General features: G+C 43.7%; 1 protein-coding gene across 6 annotated transcripts in view; it reads right to left on the reverse strand.

Annotated features, from left to right (window-relative positions):
* The window catches only part of kansl1l (KAT8 regulatory NSL complex subunit 1-like), a 134,707-nt gene that overhangs the window by 72,494 nt on the left and 36,954 nt on the right, over positions 1-25,259 (reverse strand). For all 6 annotated transcript variants that reach the window (XM_068036220.1, XM_068036218.1, XM_068036216.1 and 3 more), the window contains exons 3-5: positions 8,699-8,840; positions 7,786-7,983; positions 7,419-7,531 (exon numbers count right to left, since the gene is read on the reverse strand). In XM_068036220.1, the coding sequence (XP_067892321.1) occupies positions 7,419-7,531; positions 7,786-7,983; positions 8,699-8,840 (453 nt within the window). The remainder of the gene's footprint in view (positions 1-7,418; positions 7,532-7,785; positions 7,984-8,698; positions 8,841-25,259) is intronic.

The raw sequence follows: 25,259 nt of genomic DNA on the forward strand, positions 1-25,259 counted from the left end.
ATATGAACTAGGAGCACTCAGCCCCTCGAGCCTGCTCCGCCATTCAATAAGATCAGGCTGAACTGATTGTAACATCAACTCCACATTCCCGCCTACCCCCAAATAACTTTTCACCCCCTTGCTCATCAAGAATCTATCTATCTCTGCCTTAAAGATGTTCAAAGACTCTGCTTCCACTGTCTTTTGAGGAAGAGAGTTCCAAAGACTCATGACACTCAGAAAAAATCTCTCATCTCTATTTAAAAATAAGGGGTTGCACATTTAAGACAGTGACCCCTAGATCTAGATTCTCCCCAAGGGAAAGACATCCTTCCCACATGCACCCTGTCAAGACCCCTCAGGATCTGGTATGTTTCAATCAAGTCGCCTCTTACTCTTCTAAACTTCAGCGGATACAAGCCCAGCCTGTCCAACCTTTCCTCATATGACAACCCACTCATTCCAGATATTAGTCTAGTAAACCTTCTCTGAACTGCTTCCAATGCATTTACATTATTCTTGAAATAAGGAGACCAATACTGTACACAGTACTCCAGATGTGGTCTCACCAATGCCCTGTATAACTGAAGCATAAACCTCCCTAACCTTTGTATTCAATTCTCCTCACAAACAATAACATTCTAATAGCTTTCCCTATTACTTGCTGAACCTGCATACTAACATTTTGCAATTCATGCATGAGGACACCCAGACCCCACTGCATCTCAGAGCTCTGCAATCTCTCACCATTTAGATAATGCTGCTTTTTTTATTCTTGCTGCCAAAAATGGACAATTTCACATTTTCCCACATTATACTCCATTTGCCAGGTCTTTGCCCACTCACTTTATTTAAATTCTTTTGTAGCCTCATGTCCTCTTCACAAGTTAATTTCCTATCTATCTTTCTGTCATCAGCAAATTTAGTAACCATACCTTCAGTCCCTTCATCCAAATCATTGATATAAATTGTCAAAAGTTGAGGCCCCAGCAGTGACCCCTGTGGCACACCACTCGTTACATCTTGCCAACCAGAAAATGACCCATTTATGCCTACTGTTTTCTGTTAGCTAGCCAATCTTTTATCCATGCCAATATGTTACCCCCTATACCATGAGCTTTTATTTTCTGCAATAACGTTTGACGCGGCACCTTATCAAATGCCTTCGGGAAATCTAATTACAGTACATCCACCGGTTCCCCTTTATCCACAGCACAGGTTACTTCTTCAAAGAACTCCAATAAATTGGTTAAACATGATTTCCCTTTCACAAAACCATGTTGACTCTGCCTGATTACCTTGAATTTCTCTAAGTGCCCTGCTATAACGTCTTTAATAATAGCTTCTAACATTTTCCCTATGACAGACGTTAAGCTAACTGGCCTGTAGTTTCCTGCTTTCTGTCTCCCTTCCTTTTTGAATAAAGGAGTTACATTGGCTATTTTCCAATCTAATGGAACCTTCCCTGAATCTAGGGAATTTTGGAAAATTAAAACCAACACATCAACTATCTCACCAGCCACTTCTCTTAGGACCCTAGGATGAAGTCCATCAGGACCCAGGAACTTGTCAGCCCTCAGCTCCAACAATTTGCTCAAAACCATTTCCCTGGTGATTGTGATTTTGAGTTCCACCCTCTCTTCCATTTCCTGATTTACAGCTATTTCTAGGATGTTACTTGCATCCTCTATAGTGATGCAACATACCTGTTCAATTCATCTGCCATCTCCTTATTTTTCCTTAATTTCCCAGAGTCACTTTCTACAAGACCAACGTTCACTTTGTTAACTCTTGCATATGCACTGTGCTTTCCTCAAGCCCCGATTGTTTACACTGATAGCTGCTTGTTTTACAATAGCTTTTATGCTCTGGTATATGCCAATGAAATTCTCAGGAAACTCCAGCATAAGTCGCTATTGGCAAGATAGGTGGAGAAGTTGGTGTAAATGTGGGCACAAGTACATCAAGGAAATTCTAGCCCTGTGTAAACAGATGTTTTAAATTAAATTGTTTCCAGAAACAAAGGAAGAACTTAAGAGTCTTCCTGGCCGTCACCTTTAAATAAAGTCATTTGCCGGCCTTTCTGGGCCCACTAAACATTTGCTCTGAATGTAGCCAGATACCCATAATGTGCATGGCAATATCACGAAACGTCAGTGTGCACATGCACCATTTTTCAATAGTATGATGGAATACCCTCAACTTGCCTGGATGAGTACAGCTACAACAGCACCCAAGAAGTATGACACATCCAGGACAAAGCAGCCTGCTTGACTGGTGCCCCATCAACCACCTTAAACATTCATTGTAGTGCACTGTGGCTGCAGTGTGGACCATCAACAACAAGGTTGTCCAACAAAAGGTCTGCGGATGTAAACTGCTGAAATGGCAAGCAGCTATAGGTTTGTTGGGATCCCACTACCAGCGGAGAGGCGGTTGTTCACAACCTGCCGCTATTTTGCACATGTATGGCAATTGCACAAGTGGGGGGTGGTGTGTGAGGGGAGAGGGGAGAGATCAAAATCACTCCTGACATGTGGACTTCTATCCGGAATACTCGGCATCACTGCATCAAGTGTGGGGGCAGAGATTGAATACTTATGCAAGCAAAAACACTGCCAGGTATGTCACTAAATGTGGCGTCATCATTGTGACGAGAAACTAATAAATTTGTCTTCTCATTTAAAGCTTCTTCACAAAATGCATATTTGTTGCTTTGATTAATAAATAATAAGAAATTTTTTATGCCTTTATTCTTTCCTAGATTTTCTCACCAGCCCCGCGTAGGACAAAAATTGTAATGTGGCCCCCCACGTGAATACATTGGTCACTCCTGATCTCCAAGATACACTGTGGTAACTTGTCAATGCTTCTTCTACAGCACCTTCCAAACTCCTCCATCTTTCAAGACTCGGGCAACAGATGCATGAGAACACAACCACCTGCAAGTTCCTAATAAATCATACACCATCCTGACTTGGAATTTATTGTCATTTTTGGATATTGATCCAGCAACAATGAAGGAACTCCTTACCCAACAGCACCTAAAGCACACTGACTGCAAGAGTTCAAGTGGGCAGCTCACCACCTTCTCAAGGGAAATCGAGGTGGACAATAAATGCTGGCTTTGCCAGCAATCCCCAAATCCCATGAATGAATGTTGAAGAAAACAAGGTGATGGAGGAATCTGGGACATTGGCTGAAATGTATAATTCTGTGAATATAACTACATCATGCTATTGCTTGACTGGTCTGTGGGCAGCTTTCCCAGCTTTTGTACAAGTCCCCAGATGTTAGAGAGGAGGACTTTGCAGGATCAACTGGGATGGACGAATCTGGTGCCTATGTCAATGTCCGGTGGTCTGTCCAGTTTTATTATAATTTTTCACAGCTGTTTGAGTGACTTACAAGGCCATTTCAGAGGGCAGTTAAGAGTCAACCACATTTGTGGAGATCTGGAGTCACATATAGGCCAGACCTGATAACAGCATATTTCTTTCCCTCAAGGACATTAGTGAGCCAGATGGGTTTTTACGACAATCCAGTAGTTTAATGGTCAAAAAATAGTTTTTTTATTCCGAACTTATTAAATGAACTGATTTTAAATTCTCCAGATACCATGATGGTATTTAAACTCATGTCTCCAGATCATTAGTTGAAGCCTAAGGATTACTAGTCTAGTAACATAACCACTAAGCTACTATATCCTCAATCCATACTATTATCCCCAACCCCATGAGCCCTAATCTTGTCTGACAACCTCTTCGGTGGCAATTTATCGAATAAGTTCTGAAAAATCAAAATACATTCTTCTTTGTCCTGCTTGTCTCGAGAGACAATGGGTAAGCACCTAGAACAAAGAACAGTACAGCACAGGAACAGGCCATTCGGTCCTCCAAACCTGCGCCAATCTTGATGCCTGCCGAAACTAACACCATCTGCATTTCCGGGGCCCATATCCCTCTATTCCCTTCCTATTCATGTATTTGTCAAGATGTCTCTTAAACGTCGCTAGCGTATCTGCTTCCACCACCTCCCCTGGCAGCAAGTTCCAGGCACTCACCACCCTCTGTGTAAAACACTTGCCTCGCACATCCCCTCTAAACTTTGCCCCTTGCACCTTAAACCTATGTTCCCTAGTAACTGACTCTTCCACCCTGGGAAAAAGCTTCTGACTATCCACTCTGTCCATGCCGCTCATAACTTAGTAAAACTCTATGATGTCGCCCCTCCACCTCTGTCGTTCCAGTGAAAACAATCCGAGTTTTTCCAACCTCTCCTCATAGCTAATGCCCTCCAGATCAGGCAACATCCTGGTAAACCTCCTCTGTACCCTCTCCAAAGCCTCCACGTCCTTCTGGTAGTGTGGCGACCAGAATTGCACGCAATATTCTAAGTGTGGCCTAACTAAGGTTCTGTACAGCTGCAACATGACTTGCCAATTTTTATACTCTATGCCCCGACCGATGAAGGCAAGCATGCCGTATGCCTTCTTGACTACCTTATCCACCTGCGTTGCCACTTTCAGTGACCTGTGGACCTGTACGCCCAGATCTCTCTGCCTGTCAATACTCCTAAGGGTTCTGCCATTTACTGTATACCTCCCACCTGCATTAGACCTTCCAAAATGCATTACCTCACATTTGTCCGGATTAAACTCCATCTGCCATTTCTCCGCCCAAGTCTCCAACCGATCTGTATCCTGCTGTATCCTCTGACAATCCTCATCATTATCCGCAACTCCACCAACCTTTGTGTCGTCCGCAAACTTACCAATCAGACCAGCTACATTTTCCTCCAAATCATTTACATATACTACAAACAGCAACGGTCCCAGCACTGATCCCTGCGGAACACCACTAGTCACATCCCTCCATTCAGAAAAACACCCATCCACTGTTACCCTCTGTCTTCTGTGACTGAGCCAGTTCTGTATCCATCTTGCCAGCTCCCCTCTGATCCCGAGTGACTTCACCTTTTGTACCAGTCTGCCATGCGGGACCTTGTCAAAGGCTTTACTAAAGTCCATATAGACAACATCCAACGCCCTTCCCTCATCAATCATCTTCGTCACTTCCTCAAAAAACTCAATCAAATTAGTAAGACACGACCTCCCCTTCACAAAACCATGCTGTCTCTCGCTAATAAGTTCGTTTGTTTCCAAATGGGAGTAAATCCTGTCCCGAAGAATCCTCTCTAATAGTTTCCCTACCACTGACGTAAGGCTCACCGGTCTATAATTTCCTGGATTATCCTTACCACCCTTCTTAAACAAAGGAACAACATTGGCTATTCTCCAGTCCTCTGGGACCTCACCTGTAGCCAATGAGGATGCAAAGATTTCTGTCAAGGCCCCAGCAATTTCTTCCCTTGCCTCCCTCAGTATTCTAGGGTAGATCCCATCAGGCCCTGAGGACTTATCTACCTTAATGCTTTGCAAGACACCCAACACCTCCTCCTTTTTGATAATGAGATGACTGAGACTATCTGCACTCCCTTCCCTAGGCTCATCATCCACCAAGTCCTTCTCCTTGGTGAATACTGATGCAAAGTACTCATTTAGCACCTCACCCATTTCCTCTGGCTCCACGCATAGATTCCCAGTGGTCAGTGGTTTGTGAAGCAGCGCCTGGAGTGACTATAAAGGTCAATTCTAGAGTGACAGACTCTTCCACAGGCGCTGCAGATAAAATTGGTTGTCAGGGCTGTTACACAGTTGGCTCTCTCCTTGCACTTCTGTCTTTTTCCCTGCCAACTGTTAAGTCTCTTCGGCTTGCCACTCTTTAGCCCCGCCTTTATGGCTGTCCGCCAGCTCTGGCGATCACTGGCAACTGACTCCCACAACTTGTGGTCAATGTCACAGGACTTCATGTCGCGTTTGCAGACGTCTTTAAAGCGGAGACATGGATGGCTGGTGGGTCTGATGCCAGTGACGAGCTCGCTGTACAATGCATCCTTGGGGATCCTGCCATCTTCCATGCGGCTCACATGGCCAAGCCATGTCAAGCGCCGCTGGCTCAGTAGGGTGTATATGCTGGGTATGTTGGCCGCCATGAGGACTTCTGCGTTGGTGATACGGTCCTGCCACCTGATGTCAAGGATTCTCCGGAGGCAGCGAAGATGGAATGAGTTGAGACGTCGCTCTTGGCTGACATATGTTGTCCAGGCCTTGCTGCCATAGAGCAAGGCACTGAGGACACAGGCTTGATACACTCGGACTTTTGTGTTCCGTGTCAGTGCGCCATTTTCCCACACCCTCTTGGCCAGTCTGGACATAGCAGCGGATGCCTTTCCCATGTGCTTGTTGATTTCTGCATCGAGAGACAGGTTACTGGTGATAGTTGAGCCTAGGTAGGTGAACTTTTGAACCACTTCCAGAGCGTGGTCACCAATATTGATGGATGGAGCATTTCTGACATCCTGTCCCATGATGTTTGTTTTCTTGAGACTGATGGTTAGGCCAAATTTGTTGCAGGTAGCCGCAATCCTGTCGATGAGTCTCTGCAGACACTCTTCTGTGTGGGATCCGTGCAGCATCGTCAGCAAAGAGGAGTTCCCTGATAAGGACCTTCTGTACTTTGGTCTTTGCTCTAAGACGGGCAAGGTTGAACAACCTACCATCTGATCTTGTGTGGAGGAAAATTCCTTCTTCTGAAGACTTGAATGCATGTGACAGCAGCAGTCAGAAGAAGATCCCAAACAGCGTAGGTGCGAGAACACAACCCTGTTTCACGCCACTCAGGATAGGAAAGGGGTCTGATGAGGCACCGCTATGCTTAATTGTGCCTTTCATATTGTCATGGAATGAGGTGATGATTACACCACTAGTTTCTCCATATCTATCTTTCTAGTTACATCCTCAAAAAGCTAATAGATTTGTCAAACAAAAGTTCTTTCATGAACCTGTGCTGACTCTGCTTAATCATAGCGATTTTTCAAGTGCCCTGTTTCCACATCCTTAACAGAATCTTTTTTAAAATCAACCTAAGTTTAACAGTATAAAATCAATAACTCTTCCAGGAAGGTCCTTCAGCACCAGCCTTGACAACAAAATCTTTCAATCACATTGTTCCAGGTAGGATACAGTCTCAAATGTGCACACAGCGAGATTTGGGGTCAGCACAGATGATCCGGGAATCACCCCGATAGACCATAAGACTTTGAAGGCATAAATTCAGTTAAACTCTTTATCTTTTCAGCTCAAGGACGTGCATTTTTGACCCCCTACATAGAATTAATCTACCACAACACAGAGCATTTAAACTGGTTTGTATGGGTCAGTAGTTCTAAAGAGCTGCATTTGATTACCATTACTTTGGCAACAATATGACACAGTATTACAAGTAACTGTTAACCATTTGTGAATCGCATTCCTATGTAGGAAATGCAACAGGAGTTACAAATGAGGCTGATAGAAACAAACTGACAAGTATTCTTACCTGCAGACAATACCATCAAGATGACTGCATGCCTTACACGAGACAGGAGAAGAAGCAGGTGATAAATTGAGTGGAGGAATCAAACTGTTGACTGATTCTGTTAGCTGTGCACTCTGCAGACAATTAATAAACAATCCTTTTAACTTCCTGTCTTTAAGAGCATGATTCTGAGTATGTGAAGCAAATACCGAATCAGCATTTTCTAGCTTGAACTATCTTTGACATGTGGTTTAAGCTGAAGACAATCTTACAGAACTCAGTTTTTTTCAATCAACTATTTTTTTGTATAATAGATTGTGACTGTAATACTATTAGCAACGCAAGTAATCAACTGGTTCTAGCTTTAACTTAGACATTTTCTTTCTACCTGTTTATCTATATTCCTTAGAAGAAGCGAAGGACTGCTCGGTGACATTTCCAAATTGCATTCCGGGGTTGAATCCTTTATCTCTGCAGGAGTTTTATTATCCTCAGTTGCAGCTAATAAAGCTGTTGCTTCTGTCAACTGCATCTGCTTTTTGAGAATGTTTTTGGAAGGCTGAGAATCGTCCAGGATCACCATTTCCTAGACAACAATTACACAGAAATGACTGAAGTTAGGAAGAACTTGGCTATATCAAATAGTTTCCAGTGAGTATTCTCTCATTAACTAACAAAGTAACCTTCAAAAGCTTGTTCTGAAAGATGAAATACCGTACATGTAAATGGTACATTACATAAGAAATTAAAAACACTAACATATTAGCTCACATCAACCAAGTGACCTGTCAATACGTGTAATCCTAGATAATGAGTGATGAAAGACCACTTATCCTTCAGGCCCAATCTTGTCCTCGTAGAATAATTACTTTCCAACAGGAATCACTGGGTAATGATCAGGAGTAAGCACCCTGGAAGGTTTTCCTTGCCTAATTCAGGGGTGCTAAAGACAACTAAAATACCCTAACTGCAACATGACTAAGTAGTAGAGAATACTGTTCTGAAGTCGGTGATGAGGCAAAATGTCTGGGCCATGTGAAGGGAGCTTCATTCTGCATCAAGCTTTGTTACATTTGGTACCCGAGAGTGTTTGGTGCCAATACAGGGTGGCACAAAGCTTTGGTTTACGGAATGCAGATTTGTATGAATGACACCTATGGGATGAGTTCATGTTCTCAGATGGGCTGGCATAGGCAAGGACCCAAGAAGCATCCTGCCTATATTGTCAATACAAAAGATCATAAGCATTTTCGTTAAATTGTTTAAATAAAATCCCAATTTCTGCTAGTTCTCTATTTTACCTTTGCAGCACGTATGTGCCTGTAGATATCGTTTAGCTGTCGTATCCTATACTCCAGCTCTGATATCTGGGCTTGAAGCCACGTCCACCGGCTTGCAATTTCAGCTCGATCAATGGTCCATCTCCATTCTGAACTGTACTTTCTGTAAAACATCATAATTCTTTATTACAGGTTAGAACAATTAACCAATCTCTGTCCTACTCGTTGTCAAAACTAGTATTTTTCAAAATTTAAAACATTTGGATTTTGATATAAAATTTGTGTCCTGTCACGAGCAATTTAGATGCTGGAACATTAACTTTATTTCTACCTCCACAGATGCTACCAAACCTGCTGGGTATTTCCAGCACTTTTTTTTTTTAAAGATTTCCAGCATCTGTAGTAATTTGCTTTTGTAAAATATTAATTAACATTGAGGCCAGGGAGGGAGTTAAAGGTTTGTCATCCTCTGCTGCTGCTCCCTCCTTCTTCAGGCTCCATTCTGTTGTCACATCCTTCCTCGCTGGGCCATGTTTTGCTGTTACACCAATCTATCTCTGACTCTGGTTGCTCCTGCTCAATTCTATTCCAAGTTGGTCTTGGGGGGAATTCCTGAGGCATTATGTTCTTAAAAGAGAAAAACAGAAAGTAAGAAATAGGAGGAGTAGGCCATTCAGCCCTTCGAGCTCACGCCACCATTCAATGAGATCATGGCTGATCATCTACTTCAACATAATTTTTCTGCACTATCCCCATAACCCTTGATTTTTTTAAAAATGTAGAAATCTATCAATTCAGTCTTGAACATAATGACAGAGCCTCCACAACCCTCTGGCACACAGAATTAAGATTCATCACCCTCTGCATGAAGAAATTCCTCATCTCAATCCTAAAAGCCTTTATTCTGAGACTGTGTCCCCTGTTTCTAGACACCCCAGCCAGGGGCAACATCCTTCCTGCATTTACCCAGTACAGCCCTGTCTGAATTTTGTATATTTGAAGGAGATCACCTCTCATTCTTCTACACTCCAGACAATAAGTGCCCAGTCTATTTAATCTTTCCTCATATGACAATCCCTCCATCCTAGGAATTAGTTTGATGAACCTTTGTTGCATTCCCTCTATGGCAAGTATATTTTTCCTTAGGTAAGGAGACCAAAACCGTACACAATACTCCAGGTGCAGCAAGACATCTTTACTCCTATAATCAAATCCTCTTGCAATAAAGGCCAACATACCATTTGCCTTCTTAATTGCTTGCTGTACCTGCATGTTAGCTTTCAGTGACCCGTGAACAAGGACACCCAAGTCCTTTTGAAGTTCAACACCTCCCAGTCTCTCACCATTTAAGAAATACTCTGGATTTCTGTTTTTCCTACCAAAGTGGATAACTTCACATTTCTCCACATTGTATTCCATCTGCCAGATCCCCCTGAAGCGTCTTTGCATCCTCCTCACAACCCACACTTCCTCCTAGTTTTGTGTCATCTGCAAACTTGGAAATATTACATTTAATCCCCACATTCAAAGCCTTGATATAGATTGTGAACAGCTGGGACCCAAGCACTGATCCTTGCGGTACCCACTAGTTACAGCCTGCCAACCTGAAAATAACCCATTTATTCCAACTCTGTTTTCTGTCCATGAACCAGTTCTCAATGCATGTATATTCCTCCCAATTCCACATGCTCTAATTTTGTTTACTAACCTCTTGTGTGGAACTGTATCAAAAGCTTTATGAAAACCTAAATACACCACATCCACCGGTTCCCCCTCATCTATTCTGCTAGTTATCCTCAAAAAACAATATGTTTGTTAAACATGATTTCCCTTTCATAAATCCATGCTGACTCTGCCCAATCCTACCATTACTTTTTTTTTTTAAGTGTCTTGTTATCACATCCTTTATTATAGATTCTCACATTTTCCCTACAATTCATGTTAAACTAACAGGTCTGCAGTTCCCTGTTTTCTCTCTCCCTCCTTTCTTAAATAGTGCAGTTATAATTGCCACCTTCCAATCCGCAGGAACCATTCCAGAGTCCATAGAATTTTGAAAGATGACCATCTACTATCGCAACAGTCACCCCTTTCAACACTCTGTGATAGAGATCATCAGGTCCAGGGGATTTATCTACTTCAAGTCCTATTCATTTCTCTAGTATTTTCTTTTTACTGTTATTAATAGCTTGCAATTCCTCATTTACAGTAGTCCCGTGATTCTCTATTTCTGAGAGTTTTTAGTATTGTCCTCAGTGAAGACAAACGACCTATTTGTTTAGTTTCTCTGCCATTTCCTTATTAGCCATTATAAATTCTCCTGACTCCGCTTGTAATGGACCCACATTTGCTTTTGCTAATTTTTCCTTTCTACATACCTATAGAAGTTTTACAGTCCGTTTTTATATTTATCGCCAGTTTACTCTCATTCTATTTTCCCTTAGTCTTTTTCTTGGACCTCCTTTGCAGAATTCTAAAATGCTCACAATCCTTAGGCTTACCATTTGTTGGCAACTTTAAACGCCTCTTCCTTTGATCTAATACAATCCTTGATTTCTTTTGTTAACTGTGGCGGAATGCTTTCCTTGCTGTGTTTTTGTGCTTTAAAGGAATATATTTTTGTTGTAAACTATGTATTAGTTCTTTAAATGTTAGCCATTGCCTGTCTAGCGTTAGAACGTTGTTTCCCAATCCACCTTTGCGAATTTGCCCCTCATATCTTCATAGTTTCCTTTGCTTAGATTTAAGACCCTAGTTTCTGATTGAACTATATCACTTTCAAACTTAATGTAAAATCCTATCGTAATATGGTCACTCTTTCCTTAAGGCTCCTTTCTTCTTCTTTGGCCTGCTTGCCTCGAGAAAGGCCAATTCTAGAGTGACAGACTCTTCCACAGGCACTGCAGATAAAATTGGTTGTCGGGGCTGTTATACAGCTGGCTCTCTCCTTGCACTTCTGTCTTTTTTCCTGCCAACTGCTAAGTCTCTTTGACTCACCACTCTTTAGCCCCGCCTTTATGGCTGTCCGCCAGCTCTGGCGATCACTGGCAACTAACTCCCACGACTTGTGGTCAATGTCACAGAACTTCATGTCGCGTTTGCAGATGTCTTTGAAGCGGAGACATGGACGGCCGGTGGGTCTGATACCAGTGACGAGCTCGCTGTACAATGTGGCCTTGGGGATCCTGCCATCTTCCATGCGGCTCACATGGCCAAGCCATGTCAAGCGCCGCTGGCTCAGTAGGGTGTATATGCTGGGGATGCTGGCCACCTTGAGGACCTCTGCGTTGGAGATACGGTCCTGCCACCTGATGCCAAGGATTCTTCGGAGGCAGCGAAGATGGAATGAGTTGAGATGTTGCTCTTGGCTGACATACGTTGTCCAGGCCTCGCTGTTGTAGAGTAAGGTACTGAGGACACAGGCTTGAAACACTCGGACTTTTGTGTTCCGTGTCAAGGCTCCTTTACAACAAGATTAATTAGCCCTTTTTCATTGCACAATACTGGATCTAAAATAGCCCATTCCCCAGTTTGTTCCTCAATGTACTGCTCTAGAAAACCATCTCGCATACATTCCAAGAATTTGTCCTCCACAACATTAGTACTAATTAGGTTTATCCAATCTATATGTAGACTGAAGTCCCCCATGATTACTGTATTATCTTTGTTACACACACCTCTAGTTTCCTGATTTATATGGTGATTTACATTGCCACTGCAGTTTGGTGGCCTGTAAACAACTCCCTATGTTTTCTGCCCCTTGCTGTTTCTTAGTTCCACCCAAACTAATTCTACATCTGGATCTTTGGAATTAAGATCATCTCTCACTACAGTAATAATGCCCTCTTTAATTAACAGAGCTACCTCACCTTTTCCCAGCTTCCTGTCCTTCCTGAATGTCAGTTACCCTTGGATATTCAGGTCCCAGCTTTGGTTTCCTTGCAGCCACATCTGCGTAATGGCTATCAGGTCATACATATGCATTTCTATTTGAGCTGACAATTCATCTGTTTTATTGTGAATGTGTGGACATTCAGATACAGAGCCCTTAATTCAGTTTTTCTTTCCTGTTTTTGTAAACTCTGGCTTTATCTGCTGGCACACACTTAAGTTTGCAATCACTCCCTTCCTGCAATACTTTATTACCTTTATTGCTACCTTGTCATTTCCCTTTAATTTACTCCCCCACATGATCCCTTCCCCCCTCTATTTAGATTAAAGTCCTCTCTACTTCCCTAGTTACATGACTCGTTAGATCACTGGACCCAGCGTGGTACAGGTGAAGTCCGTCCTAACGGTACAGCCCCCACACCAGTCTTTGAGCCACACATTCATCTCTCTATCTTATTTACCCTATGCCAATTTGCATGTGGCTCAAGTAATAATCAACAGATTACTACCTTTGAGGTTCTGCTTTTTAATTTGGTGCCTAGCTCCTCATTCTCCCTGTGCAGAACCTCTTTCCTAGTCCTATCTATATTGTTGGTGCCTACATGGACCATGACAACTGGATTCTCTCCCTCCCCCTGCAAGTTCCTCTCCAGCCCTGAGCAGATGTCCCAAACCCTGGTACTGGGCAGGCAACACAGCCTTCTGGATTCTCGCTCTTGGCTGCAGAGAACAGTGTCTATCCGCCTGACTATACTGTCCCCTACTACCGCTACATTCCTTTTAACTCCTCCCACTTGAATGGCTTCCTGTACTATGGGGAGTCAGCTCATCCATACTACAGCCCTCGCTCTTGTCCATACAAGCTGAAAGGACCTCGAACTTGTGGCTGAATTGCAAGAGGTGAGGCTCCTCCACTCCCACCTTCTCCATCCCCTTACCTGTCTGACTCAGTCACACCCTTCAAGTTGCTCTTACTGTTATCATTTCTCCCACATGAGAACTATTCTTCTGATTACAAGACCTCTTATTTCTGAACATAAGAAAGCTGTTTTCATATATGGGTTTAGTTGGATGCTTTGTCACCAGGTTCCAATGTGTGGGTCTCACGGAATCAGCAGCAATCTGAGGGTAACGTGGTGGGCTTGCTAAGGCCAGCCAATATTTTTGGTACCAATTCAAATAAAAAATAAAAATAAGTTAATTTGAGTAAAATAACCTTTTCTACACTGCCTCACCAAAAAATTAATTGGTTGGGTCACAGAGTATCATGTCCAGTTTTGGGCTCCTTACTTTAGTAAATATGGCAAGGCCACAGAGTTGGTATAGAAGGGATTTTTAAACAGTTTGACAGATTTAAACCAAAGGTATTAAGGGATATGGGGCAAGGGCAGATATGGGACATGAGGACACAAATCAGCCATGATCTCACTGAATCACAGAACAGGTTCAAGGGCTAAATGGCCTAGTCCTGTTTCTATGTTACTATGAGTGGTTAGGATTCGGAACGCATTGTCCAGAGGGTGGTTGGAATCTGGAACACACTTCCTGAAGGGATGGTAGAGGCAGGAACCCTCAACATTTAAGAAGTATTTAGATGAGCACTTGAAACACCACAGCATACAAGGCTGCGGGCCAAGTGCTGGAAGATGGGATTAGAATAGATAAGTGCTTGATGACCGGAACAGACACGATGGGCCTGTTTCTGTGCTGTATGACTCTATGACTCTATGAGTGGGACGAACTTCCAAAAAGAGTCAGCACAGACTCAACTGGCTGAATGTCCTCCTTCTATGCTGCACTATTCGATGATTCTAGTCAGGGGAAATAGAGAAGTCAACAATGATGGGAGTGATAGATGAGTAGAACCAAGCACGAAATAAGGATAGAAGGTGAACATTGAAGTAGTTGAATCTGAAGGTGGCATAGATAAATGTTTCTGCAGAAGAAAGGCCAAGACAAGAGTGGAGGCAGGTAATGCTATGGAGATGGAAGCAAGCAGTCTTTACTATGGAGAGCGTATGGGGTTGAATGGCATAAGACACCAAGATTACAATCTGGTTTAGTCTTGAACAATGTCCAGGGAGCAGGATGGAATCAGTGGCAAGGATATAAAAGTTACCTGAAAATTATCTGCCTTGCAGTGTCGCCACCAAACCAAGGCAGACAATAATGAACTTTGTGATTGGGTATTATATAGTCTTTTAAAATTAACTTTCTGTACAAAATGATAATTCAGTATTTTTAATATTGTTGAATTTAAGTCCAAACCTCTGTTTATTTTCCTTAAATCTACAAAACAAAAACAAAAATTTAAAGCTATAAAACAATTGTTTTCCTAACTTCAAATGGTGCTATTGTCAAAACATACACACAAACATGCCAACAGTCCTGTCTCCCTTGGGTTAATTTAATGAATTTATAAATTGGGTTTCCATGCACAGGTATTCCTAAATTTTCCAGTAACATTCCCGAATGTCTTGTATCAGTTGAACCGCTGTGCAAGCAACTTTGGAATGCTTTCTATTTGAAGAGAACTTTTAAACCTCACTTTAACTGGGGACAGTTAAAGAAAGTGGAGGCTCAGGGGTTGAATTACTACACTCATTTATAATCCATTTCTCATTCAAGATGTGCCAGACCTCAAATATTCACTCCTGAAAATGTAGCACTGTCATAGGCCTCTCCAACCCAATAGGTATATAAAATTTTGATCCATTCCAGTTCCTTCATACACTAAAGCTGGAAAGCATCAATGCATATTGTTTTGCAATATAATCTGTGATGAACAGACAGGGTGGCAGTCTGTGATCTTTGTTCAAATTCACCACGGGCTGATGCCTGAAAATTTCTCTGGTCTGCTGGTTGCAAGATTTTCATGTAATTTGGGCTTGGACAGTCTCAACCTAGTTCCTGGTGGGCAAATGTCCAAATCACAAATCTGTCCTAATTTAGCTGTAAACTGGCAATCTCAAAGAAGCTACAAGGATGACTGGTGAGGCAAAAATTACCACACTGAGCAAAGGCAGCTCTTCTGAATGGAGTTGCAATTGTAGGGCATGCAGGGCAAGGTCTCCTTTTCATCTGACCAAGGACTGCCCAATTCCAGCACCAAGTACCTGAGTAGGAAATCCTTCCAATTCCAACATTCTTCACTTTACTCAGTTCAAAAATGACCCAAGCATGACTTTACAAACTTTGCCAATAAAAGATCACTCTAACATAGACGATACTAATATTGTAAAGAGCAAAAAGGGGCGGGGAAGGAATTCTTGAAATGTGTACAAGAGGACTTCTTTGATCAGTGGGTTTCCTACCCAGCAGGGAAGGAAGCAGTGTTGAATCTAGTTCTGGGAAACGAAGTGGGCAAGTGCAGCATTTGGGAAACAATGATCATATAATCAGATTTAGAATAGTTATGGAAAAGGACAAGGAACAATCAAGCATACAAAATACTTAACCGGAGGAGGGCTAATTTCAGTGAGCTAAAGAGCGATTTGACCTATGTCGATTGGAATATTGTTTAAAAAAAAGACTTGCATTTATGTAGCACCTTTCATGATAACTGGGCATCCCAAAGCACTTTACAGCCAATGAAGTAATTTTTGAAGTGTATGCACTGTTGTAATGCAGGAAATGTGGCAGCTAATTTTTGCACAAAATCACCCAAACAGCAGATAAGCTGTTTTTATGATGTTTACTGAGGGATAAATATTAGCAGGACACCAGAGATAACTCTTCTTCGAAACAGTGCCATGGGATTTTGTATGTCCACCTGAGGGGGCAGGCAGGGTGTCAGTTTAATGTTTCATCCGAAAGACAGCATCTGACAGTGCAACACTCATTCAGTACTGCACTGGAGTGTCAGACTTGATTGTTGTGTTCAAGTCCTGAAGCTGGACTCAAACCCACAAGTTTCTCACTCAGGTGAGAGTGCTACCAACTGAGCCTAAGCTAAAGTATTGGGTTAAATTTTGGGCACCACACTTTAGGAAGGATAGAGGACATAAAGGCAATGGAGAAGAGACTTATTAGAATTGTATCAGAGATAAGGGAGTTCATTTACGTGGAAAGATTGGCGAAATTGAGGTTACATAGAACTTGCACAAAGAAACAGGTCATTCAGCCCAACTGGTCTACGCCAATACTTATGTTCCACAGATGTCTCTTCGCACTCCTTTTTCATCTCATCCCATCAACATAACCTTCTATTCTTTTCTGCCTCATGTACTTATCTAGCTTCCCCTTAAATGCATCTATGCTATTCATCTCAATGCCTCAAATGTGTCCATTTATTGTTTCTTTTTCTGCAAATAAGATAGTCAAGCTTTGGAGGCAGTTCAGGGAAGTCATGGCACAAGCAGAACTCAAGACTGATTTCTGTGCCTTAAAAAGTTTTAAACTTTTGTTTTTTCCTTGTTAAAACAATGGGCTTAGAGCAAACAGGTTTTAATAGTCGTGTTTAAACTCAAAACAGTTTTGATAGAATAGGCATGCAGAAATTGTTTCCAGTGGTAGAAGGGTTGGCAACGAGAATTCACAAATAATGTGACTGTCAAAAGAACTAAAAGGCGATATCAGGGCTTTTAAAAAGAAAACCCAGAGAGTTATGATGATATCGAATGCACTGCCCAAAAGGGTGGTGGAAGCAATTTTTTTTAAAATATATTTGTTCACGGAATGTGGGTGTCACTCGAAAGGCCAGCATTTGCTGGCCATCCCTAATTGCTTTGAGAAGGTCGTAGGTCAACCGCCATCTTGAACCGCTGCAATTTGTGTGGTTCTGGTACACCCATAGTACTGTTAGGGAGGGAGTTCCAGGATTTTGACCCAGTGACATTGTGATGGAGCGGTGATATATTCCGAGTCATGAGTGATTTAGAGGGGAAACTGTAGGTGGTAGTGTTCCCATGCACCTGCTGCCTTTGTTCTTCTAGGTGGGAGAGGTTAAGAGTTTAGAAGATGTTGTGGAAGGAGCCTTGGCAAGTTGCTTCGCATCTTGCGCATGGTACACCTGTGGTGGCGAGAGTGTATGTTTAAGGTGGTGGATGGGGTGTCAATCAAGTGGGCTGCTTTGTCCTGGATGATGTTGAGCTTCTTAGGAGTTGCACTCATCCAGGTAAGTGGAATGGAGAGAGTATTCCATCACACTCCTGACTTGTGCCTTGTAGATGGAGGATAGGCTTTGGGGTGTCAGGAAGTGACTTACTCACTGAAGAAATCTCAGCCTCTGACCTGCTCTTGTAGCCACATGTGTGTGTGGCTAGTCCAGTTAAAATTTCTCATCAATGATGACTCCCAGAATGTTGATGGTGGGAGATTCAGTGTTGGTAATGCTGTTGAATGTGAAGAGATAGTTAGGGTCTCTTGTAGGAGATGATAATTTCCAGGAATTTGTGTGGCGCAAATGTTACTTACCACTTATCAGCCCAAGCCACAGTGTTGCCCAGAGTTTTTTTTCATTCGTTCATGGAATGTGGGCGTCGCTGGCTAGGCCAACATTTATTGCTCATCCCTAATTGCCCTTGAGAAGGTGGTGGTGAGCTGCCTTCTTGAACCGCTGCAGTTCTTGGGATGTAGGTACACCCACAGGACTGTTAGGAAGGTAGTTCCAGGATTTTGACCCAGTGACAGTGAAGGAACTGCGATATAGTTCCAAGTCAGGATGGTGTGTGACTTAGAGGGGAACTTGCAGGTGGTGGTGAACCCATGCATCTGCTGCCCTTGTCCTTCCAGGTGGTAGAGGTTGCAGGTTTGGAAGGTGCTGTCTAAGGACACGAACTGCTTCATTATTTGAGGAGTCGCGGACGGAACTGAACACTGTGCAATCAGCGAACATCCCCATTTCTGACCTTATGACGGAGGGAAAGAAAGTGATGAAGCAGCTGCAGATAGTTGGCCATAGGATTACTACCCCGAGGAACTCCAGCAGATGACCACAAGTATCTCCCTTTGTACGAGGTATCACTCCAGCTGGTGGAGAGCTTCCCCTTCCCAACGACTCCTATTGTCTTGAACTTTACTAGGGCTACTTGATGCCACATGGTCAAATGCTGCCTTAATGTCAAGGGCAGTCAATTTCATTTACTTCTGGAATTCAGCTCTTTTATCCACGTTTGGACCAAGGCTGTAACGTGGTCGGGAGCGAGCAGTCCTGGTGGTACGCGAATTAAGCACTGATGAACAGGGTTACTGTTAAGTGCCATTTGACAGCACTGCTGACCACATCTTCCATCACTTGGCTGATGATTGAGAGTAGACTGATGGGGCAGTAGGTGGCTGGATTGGATTTGTCCTGCTTTTTGTGGACAAGACATAATTTCTTTTAAATTTGCTCTTGGAATGAGAGTGTCACTGCTAAGGCTAGCATTTATTGCCCATCCCCAATTGCCTTTCAGCAGATGGTGGTGGGCTACCACTGCAGTCCGTGCGGTGTAGTTACACCCACAATGCTGTTAGGGAGCAAGTTCCAGGATTTTGACAGCAATTTTCCACTTTTTCGGGTAGATGCCAGTGTTGTAGCTGTACTGGAACAGCTTGGCTAGGATCACAGCTCGTTCTGCAGCCCAAGTCTTCAGCACCACAGCTGGGAAGTTGTCAGGGCCTTTGCTGTATCCAGTGCACTTAGCCATTTATTGATATCATGGGTAGCGAATCGAATTGGCTGAAGACTGGCAGCTATGATGCTGGGGGCCTCAGGAGGAGGCTAAGATTCAACAGTAACTTTCAAAAGGGAATTCAGGGGTAATAGGGTCAGAGCTGGGGAGTGGGACTAATTGGATAGCTTTTTCAAAGAGCCAGCACAGAAGCTTCCTTCAGTGTTGCATCATTCTATGAACAGCTAGCAGTATGGTATGTGAGTAGACCAAATAGCATTTTAAAAGGAAGCCAGACCAATCAAGTGGGTAGATTAACTGATAGATAGATCTTGGTGATACAATTGCAAAATTCAGAAAATGCAAGAAGAAAACATACTTGATAAAGGAAGGTGGAGTACCAAAAGAGGAAAAGGATTTGGCTTGGAGTATTGACCTGAAGTTAATTTTTTTTTTGTTCGTTCATTTGTGGGATGTGGGCGTCGCTGGTTAGGCCAGCATTTATTGCCCATCCCTAATTGTCCTCGAGAAGGTGGTGGTGAGCTGCCTTCTTGAACCACTGCAGTCCTTGGGGTGTAGGTACACCCACAGTGCTGTTGGGAAGGGAGTTCCAGGATTTTGACCGAGTGACAGTGAAGGAACTGCGATATAGTTCCAAGTGAGGATGGTGTGGCTTGGAGAGGAACTTGCAGGTGGTGGTGTTCCCACACATCTGCTGCCCTTGTTCTTCTAGGTGGTAGAGATCGTGGGTTGGGAAGGTGCTGTCGAAGGAGCCTTGGTGAGTTGCTGCAGTGCACCTTGTAGATAGTACACACAGCTGCCACTGTGCTACGATGAGGAGAGTGAATGTCGAAGGTGGTGGATGGGGTGCCAATCAAGCGGGGTGCTTTGTCTTGGATGGTATTGAGCTTCCTGAGTGTTGTTGGAGCTGCATCCATCCAGTCAAGTGGAGAGTATTCCATCATACTCCTGACTTGTGCCTTGTAGTTGGTGAACAGGCATTGAGGGAAGACAAGAAGGGAGTGACACGCTGCAGAATTCCTAGCCTCTCACCTGCTCTTGTAGCTGCAACATTAAATGTGGCTGGTCCAGTTCAGTTTCTGATCAATGGTAACCCGAGAATGTGAATATTGGGGGATTCAGCAATGATAATGCCATTGAACATCAAGTGAGGATGGTTAGATTCTCTCTTGTTTGAGTTTGTCATGGCCCAGCACTTCTGTAGCATAAATGTTACTTTCCACTTAACAGTCCAAGCCTGGATGTTGTCCGGGTCTTGCTGCTTTTGAACATGGACTGCTTCAGAATGAGTCATCGCGAAAGGTGCAATCAGTGAACATCCCCACTTCTGACTTTATGATGGAAGCAAGGTCACTGATGAAGCAGCTGAAGATGGTTGGGCCTAGGACACTACCCTGAGGAACTCCTGCAGTGATGTCCTGGGACTGAGATGATTGACATGCAACAACCACAACAGTCTTCCTTTCTGCTAGGTATGACTCCAATCAGCAGAGAGTCTCCCCCCCACCACCGCCCCACACCCAATTCCCATTGACTCCAGTTTTGCTAGGGCTCCTTGATGCCATACTCGGTCAAATGCTGCCTTGATGTCAAGGGCAGTCACACTCACCTCACCTCTGGAGTTCAGCTCTTTTGTCTATGTTTGGACATAGGTTGTTATTAGGTCAGGAGTTGAATGGCCCTGGCGGAACCCAAGCGGAGCGTAAATGAGGTTATTGTTGAGCAAGTGCTGCTTGATAGCACTGTCAACGACCCCTTCCATTACTTTGCTGATGATCAAGAGTAGACTGATGGGGCGGTAATTGGCTGGGTTGGATTTGTCCTGCTTTTTGTGCACAGGACATACCTGGGCAATTTTCCACATTGCCTGAAAGATGCCAATATTGTAGCTGTAATGGAACGGCTTGGCTAGCGGCGCAGCTAGTTCTGGAACAGAAATCTTCAGTACTATTGCCAGAATGTTGTCAGGAACTATAGCCATTGCAGTATCCAGTGCCTTCAGCAGTTTCTTTATATCATGTGGAGTGAATCGGATTGGCTGAAGACACTATGCCAGGCTGTTGCTTGACTAGTCTGTGGGACAGCGCTCCCAACTTTGGCACAAGCCCCCAGATGTTAGCAAGGAGGACTTTGTAGGGTCGACAAGGCTGGGTTTTCTGTTGTTGTTTCTAGTGCCTAGGTCGATGCCAGGTGTTTTGTTGGTTTCATTCCTTTTCTTAGACTTCATAGCCGTTTGCTACAACATGCAGTGAATCAGATTGGCTGAAGGCTGGCATGTGATGCTGGGGGACCTCAGGAGGAGACAGAGATGGATCATCCACTCGGCAGTTCTAGCTGAAGATGGCTGCAAATGCTTCAGCCTCGTCTTTTGCACTGATGTACCGGGCTCTCCCATTGTTGAGGGTGGGGATATTTGTGGAGCCTCCTCGTCCTTTTAGTTGTTAAATTGTCCTCCACCATTCACGATTGGATGTGACAGGACTGCAGAACTTAGATCTGATCTGTTGGTTGTGGGATCGCTTAGCTCTGTTTATTGCATGCTGCTTCCACTGTTAAGCTTACAAGCAGTCATGTGGTGTAGCCTCACCAGGCTGACACCTCATTTTTAGGTATGGCTGGTGCTGTTCCTGGCATGCCCTCCTGCACTCTTCGTTGAATAAGGGTTGATCCCCGACTTGATGTTAATGGTAGAGTGGGGAATATGCCAGGCCACGAGGTGTGGTGGAAAACAATTCTGCTACTGCTGATGGCCCACAGCGCCTCATGGATGCGGAGTTTTGAGTTGCTAGATCTGTTCGAACTCTAGCTCATTTAGCACAGTGGTAATGCCACACAACATGATGGTGGGTATCCTCATCTCTGCAAGGACCATGCAGTGGTCACTCCTACCTGTACTGTCATAGACAGATGCATCTGTGACAGGTAAATTGGTGAGGATGAGGACAAGTAGGTTTTTCCCTCTTGTTGGTTCCCTCACCTGCTGCAGACCCAGTCGAGCAGCTATGTCCCTTCGGACTCGGCCAGCTCCGTCAGTAGTGGTTTTAGTGGTGCTACCGAGCCACTCTTGGTGATGGACATTGAAGTCCCCCACCCAGAGTACATTCTGTGCCCTTGCTATCCTTAGTGCTTCTTCCAATTGGTGTTCAACACTGAGAAGCACTGATTCATCAGTCGGGGGGAGGGGGGTGGGGGGTGGAAGAAGTAATCAGCAGGAGGTTTCCTTGCCCATGTTTGATCTGATATCTGATGCCATGAGACATCATGGGGTCCTGAGTCAATGTTGAGGACTCCCAGGGCAACTCCCTCTCGACTGTATACCACTGTGCCACCACCTCTGGTGGGTCTGTCCTGCCAGTGGGACAGAACATACCCAGGGATGGTGATGGTGGTGTCTGGGACATTGTCTGTAAGGTATGATTCCGTCGGTATGACTGTCAGGCTGTTGCTTGACTAGTCAGAGTTATACAGCACAGAAACAGGCCCTTTATCCCAACTTGTGCGGCAGCGCTCCCAAATTTGGCACAAGCCCCCAGATGTTAGTAAAGAGTACTTTGCAGGGTTGACAGGGCTGGACGTGCTGTTGTTGTTTCCTGTGCCTAGGTCAATGCCGGGTGGTTTGTCTGGTTTCATTCCTTTTCTTAGACTTCACAGCTGTGATACAACTGAGCAGCTTGCCAGGCCATTTCAGAGGGTGTTTCAGAGTCAATTACATTGCTGTGGATCTGGAGTCACATGTAGGCCAGACCAGGTAAAGACGGCAGATGTCCTTCCTTAAAAGGACATTAGTGAATCAGATTTTTTTTAAAAAACAATCAATAATGGTTTCATGTAGAGGCCTGCTACCCGACCCGAACCCGAAAACTTGTGTAGGAGTCGGGTCGGACACACACGGTTAAGTCCTCTGCCGGTAAGTATTGAAATTTAAAAACTTACTTGAGCTGGGAGCCCAGGACAAAATGGAGTCTGTGCAATGAGTGAGTGACGTCACTGCGCATGCGCTGCAGCCTTGTGGGCCTTCCCAGTCGGAAGGTAAGTGAAGGGATGGTCGGTTCAGGCTCGGGGCAAAATCGGAGGCTCTCGGGCCAGGTCAGGCTCGAGTCCACTGTGGTTCGGTTGGGTTCTTTTTTTCCGACCTGAGCAGGCCTCTAGTTTCATGGTCACCATTAGACTAGATATTTTAATTCCAGATTAATTGAATTCAAATTTCACCATCTGCCCTGGTGCGATTTCAACTAATGTCCCCAGAGCAATAGCTGGGGCCTCTAGATTAATAGACCAGTGACATTACTACTATTTTTTTAGAACATTACAGCGCAGTACAGGCCCTTCGGCCCTCGATGTTGCGCCGACCTGTGAAACCATCTGACCTACACTATTCCATTTTCATCCATATGTCTATCCAATGACCACTTAAATGCCCTTAAAGTTGGCGAGTCTACTACTGCTGCAGGCAGGGCGTTCCACGCCCCTACTACTCTCTGAGTAAAGAAACTACCTCTAACATCTGTCCTATATCTATCACCCTTCAACTTAAAGCTATGTCTCCTCGTGTTTGCCATCACCATCCGAGGAAAAAGACGCTCACTATCCACCCTATCTAACCCTCTGATTATCTTATATGTCTCCATTAAGTCACCTCTCCTCCTCCTTCTCTCCAACGAAAACAACCTCAAGTCCCTCAGCCTTTCCTCCATACCAGGCAACATCCTAGTAAATCTCCTCTGCACCCTTTCCAAAGCTTCCACATCCTTCCTATAATGCGGTGACCAGAACTGCACGCAATACTCCAGGTGCGGCCTCACCAGAGTTTTGTACAGCTGCAGCATGACCTCGTGGCTCCGAAACTCGATCCACCACCTCCCCCTAGCTTTCAACTAGATGAATCATATAGTGGCGCATAAGATGACATATGACTATGCAATAAAAAGTAATGGATTAATCTAACGATTACGACTGTGGCCACATCATGAACAGCGCTTGGGAGAATATCAAGACCATCACAATACTGAGTCTGGGACTTCAGTGCTCCCAGAACTATTTTTATTAGGGAAGCAGAGGACACTTCACCTTGACTTTTAAAATGCTTTAAGAAATGGACAATGTAGATACAGCGTTTTCTAGATCTACCCAGACTGCAAGCTGGGAAGCATATAATTGAACAAGATTTGAGATGGAGTGGAACTCCCCCCCGCACCTATGAGATGGTGGCTAAGCGGAATATATCCTCAGCAGTTAATAATGCATCAATTAACACCTCAAAAAGCTGATGAATTTATTTGGGAATAGAATTTAAGGTAAAAATAAATACATGTACAGATGACTGAATGCGGTGTAGAATATGACTGTTATTTAACTACAAAACATAGAGTCATAGAGTTATACAGCACAGAAACAGGCCCTTCGACCCAACACATCTGCGCTGACCATTAAGCACCGATCCAATCTAATCCCATTTTCCCACACTTGGCCCCTAGCCTTGTATGCCATGGCATTTCAATGTCATGGAACACAACTGATTAATGTAGGATAGCTTGGATTTAGGCTGAGTTCATTGAAACAAGAAACGTAAGAATTTGTCCTCAGAAGTGAGTGGTGGGTAGATTGCCTGATGAAAACAGTTTGTACATAAAAAGAATGGGATGCTGAGACTACATAGGCCAGATTTTGCCATTAACTAGAATCGCTCCTTCACCCTTCAGCTCAAAATATTTTTGTGCATGAAGTTGCCAGAAGTACCAACTGATAAAGGGGCAACAATGAAACATGGCATCTGGGACCAGAGAGAACAGCGCAACCAACTTTGTATCTCCTTAAACAATCAGATTAAATGATTGAGAAATAAACAGCAGCAGGACTGCGAAGGAAATGTAAATTAAAGTGAGCGAATTCAATGTCAAATCAGGTAAAGAAGGAGAAAGGAAGGGTAAAGAAAGTTAGGATTAAGATAAAGAGACAAAGGAAAATGTAAAAATATCAAATCTAATTTTTAGCATCTCCAATCATTAAAACCTGAAGGGATAAGACTCACACTGGTAACAGTTAATTTTCAGAGAGATTGATTGACTGATTAACAATCA

This window comes from Heterodontus francisci, chromosome 7 (assembly GCF_036365525.1).
Source record: "Heterodontus francisci isolate sHetFra1 chromosome 7, sHetFra1.hap1, whole genome shotgun sequence".
NCBI classification, from domain to species: domain Eukaryota; kingdom Metazoa; phylum Chordata; class Chondrichthyes; order Heterodontiformes; family Heterodontidae; genus Heterodontus; species Heterodontus francisci.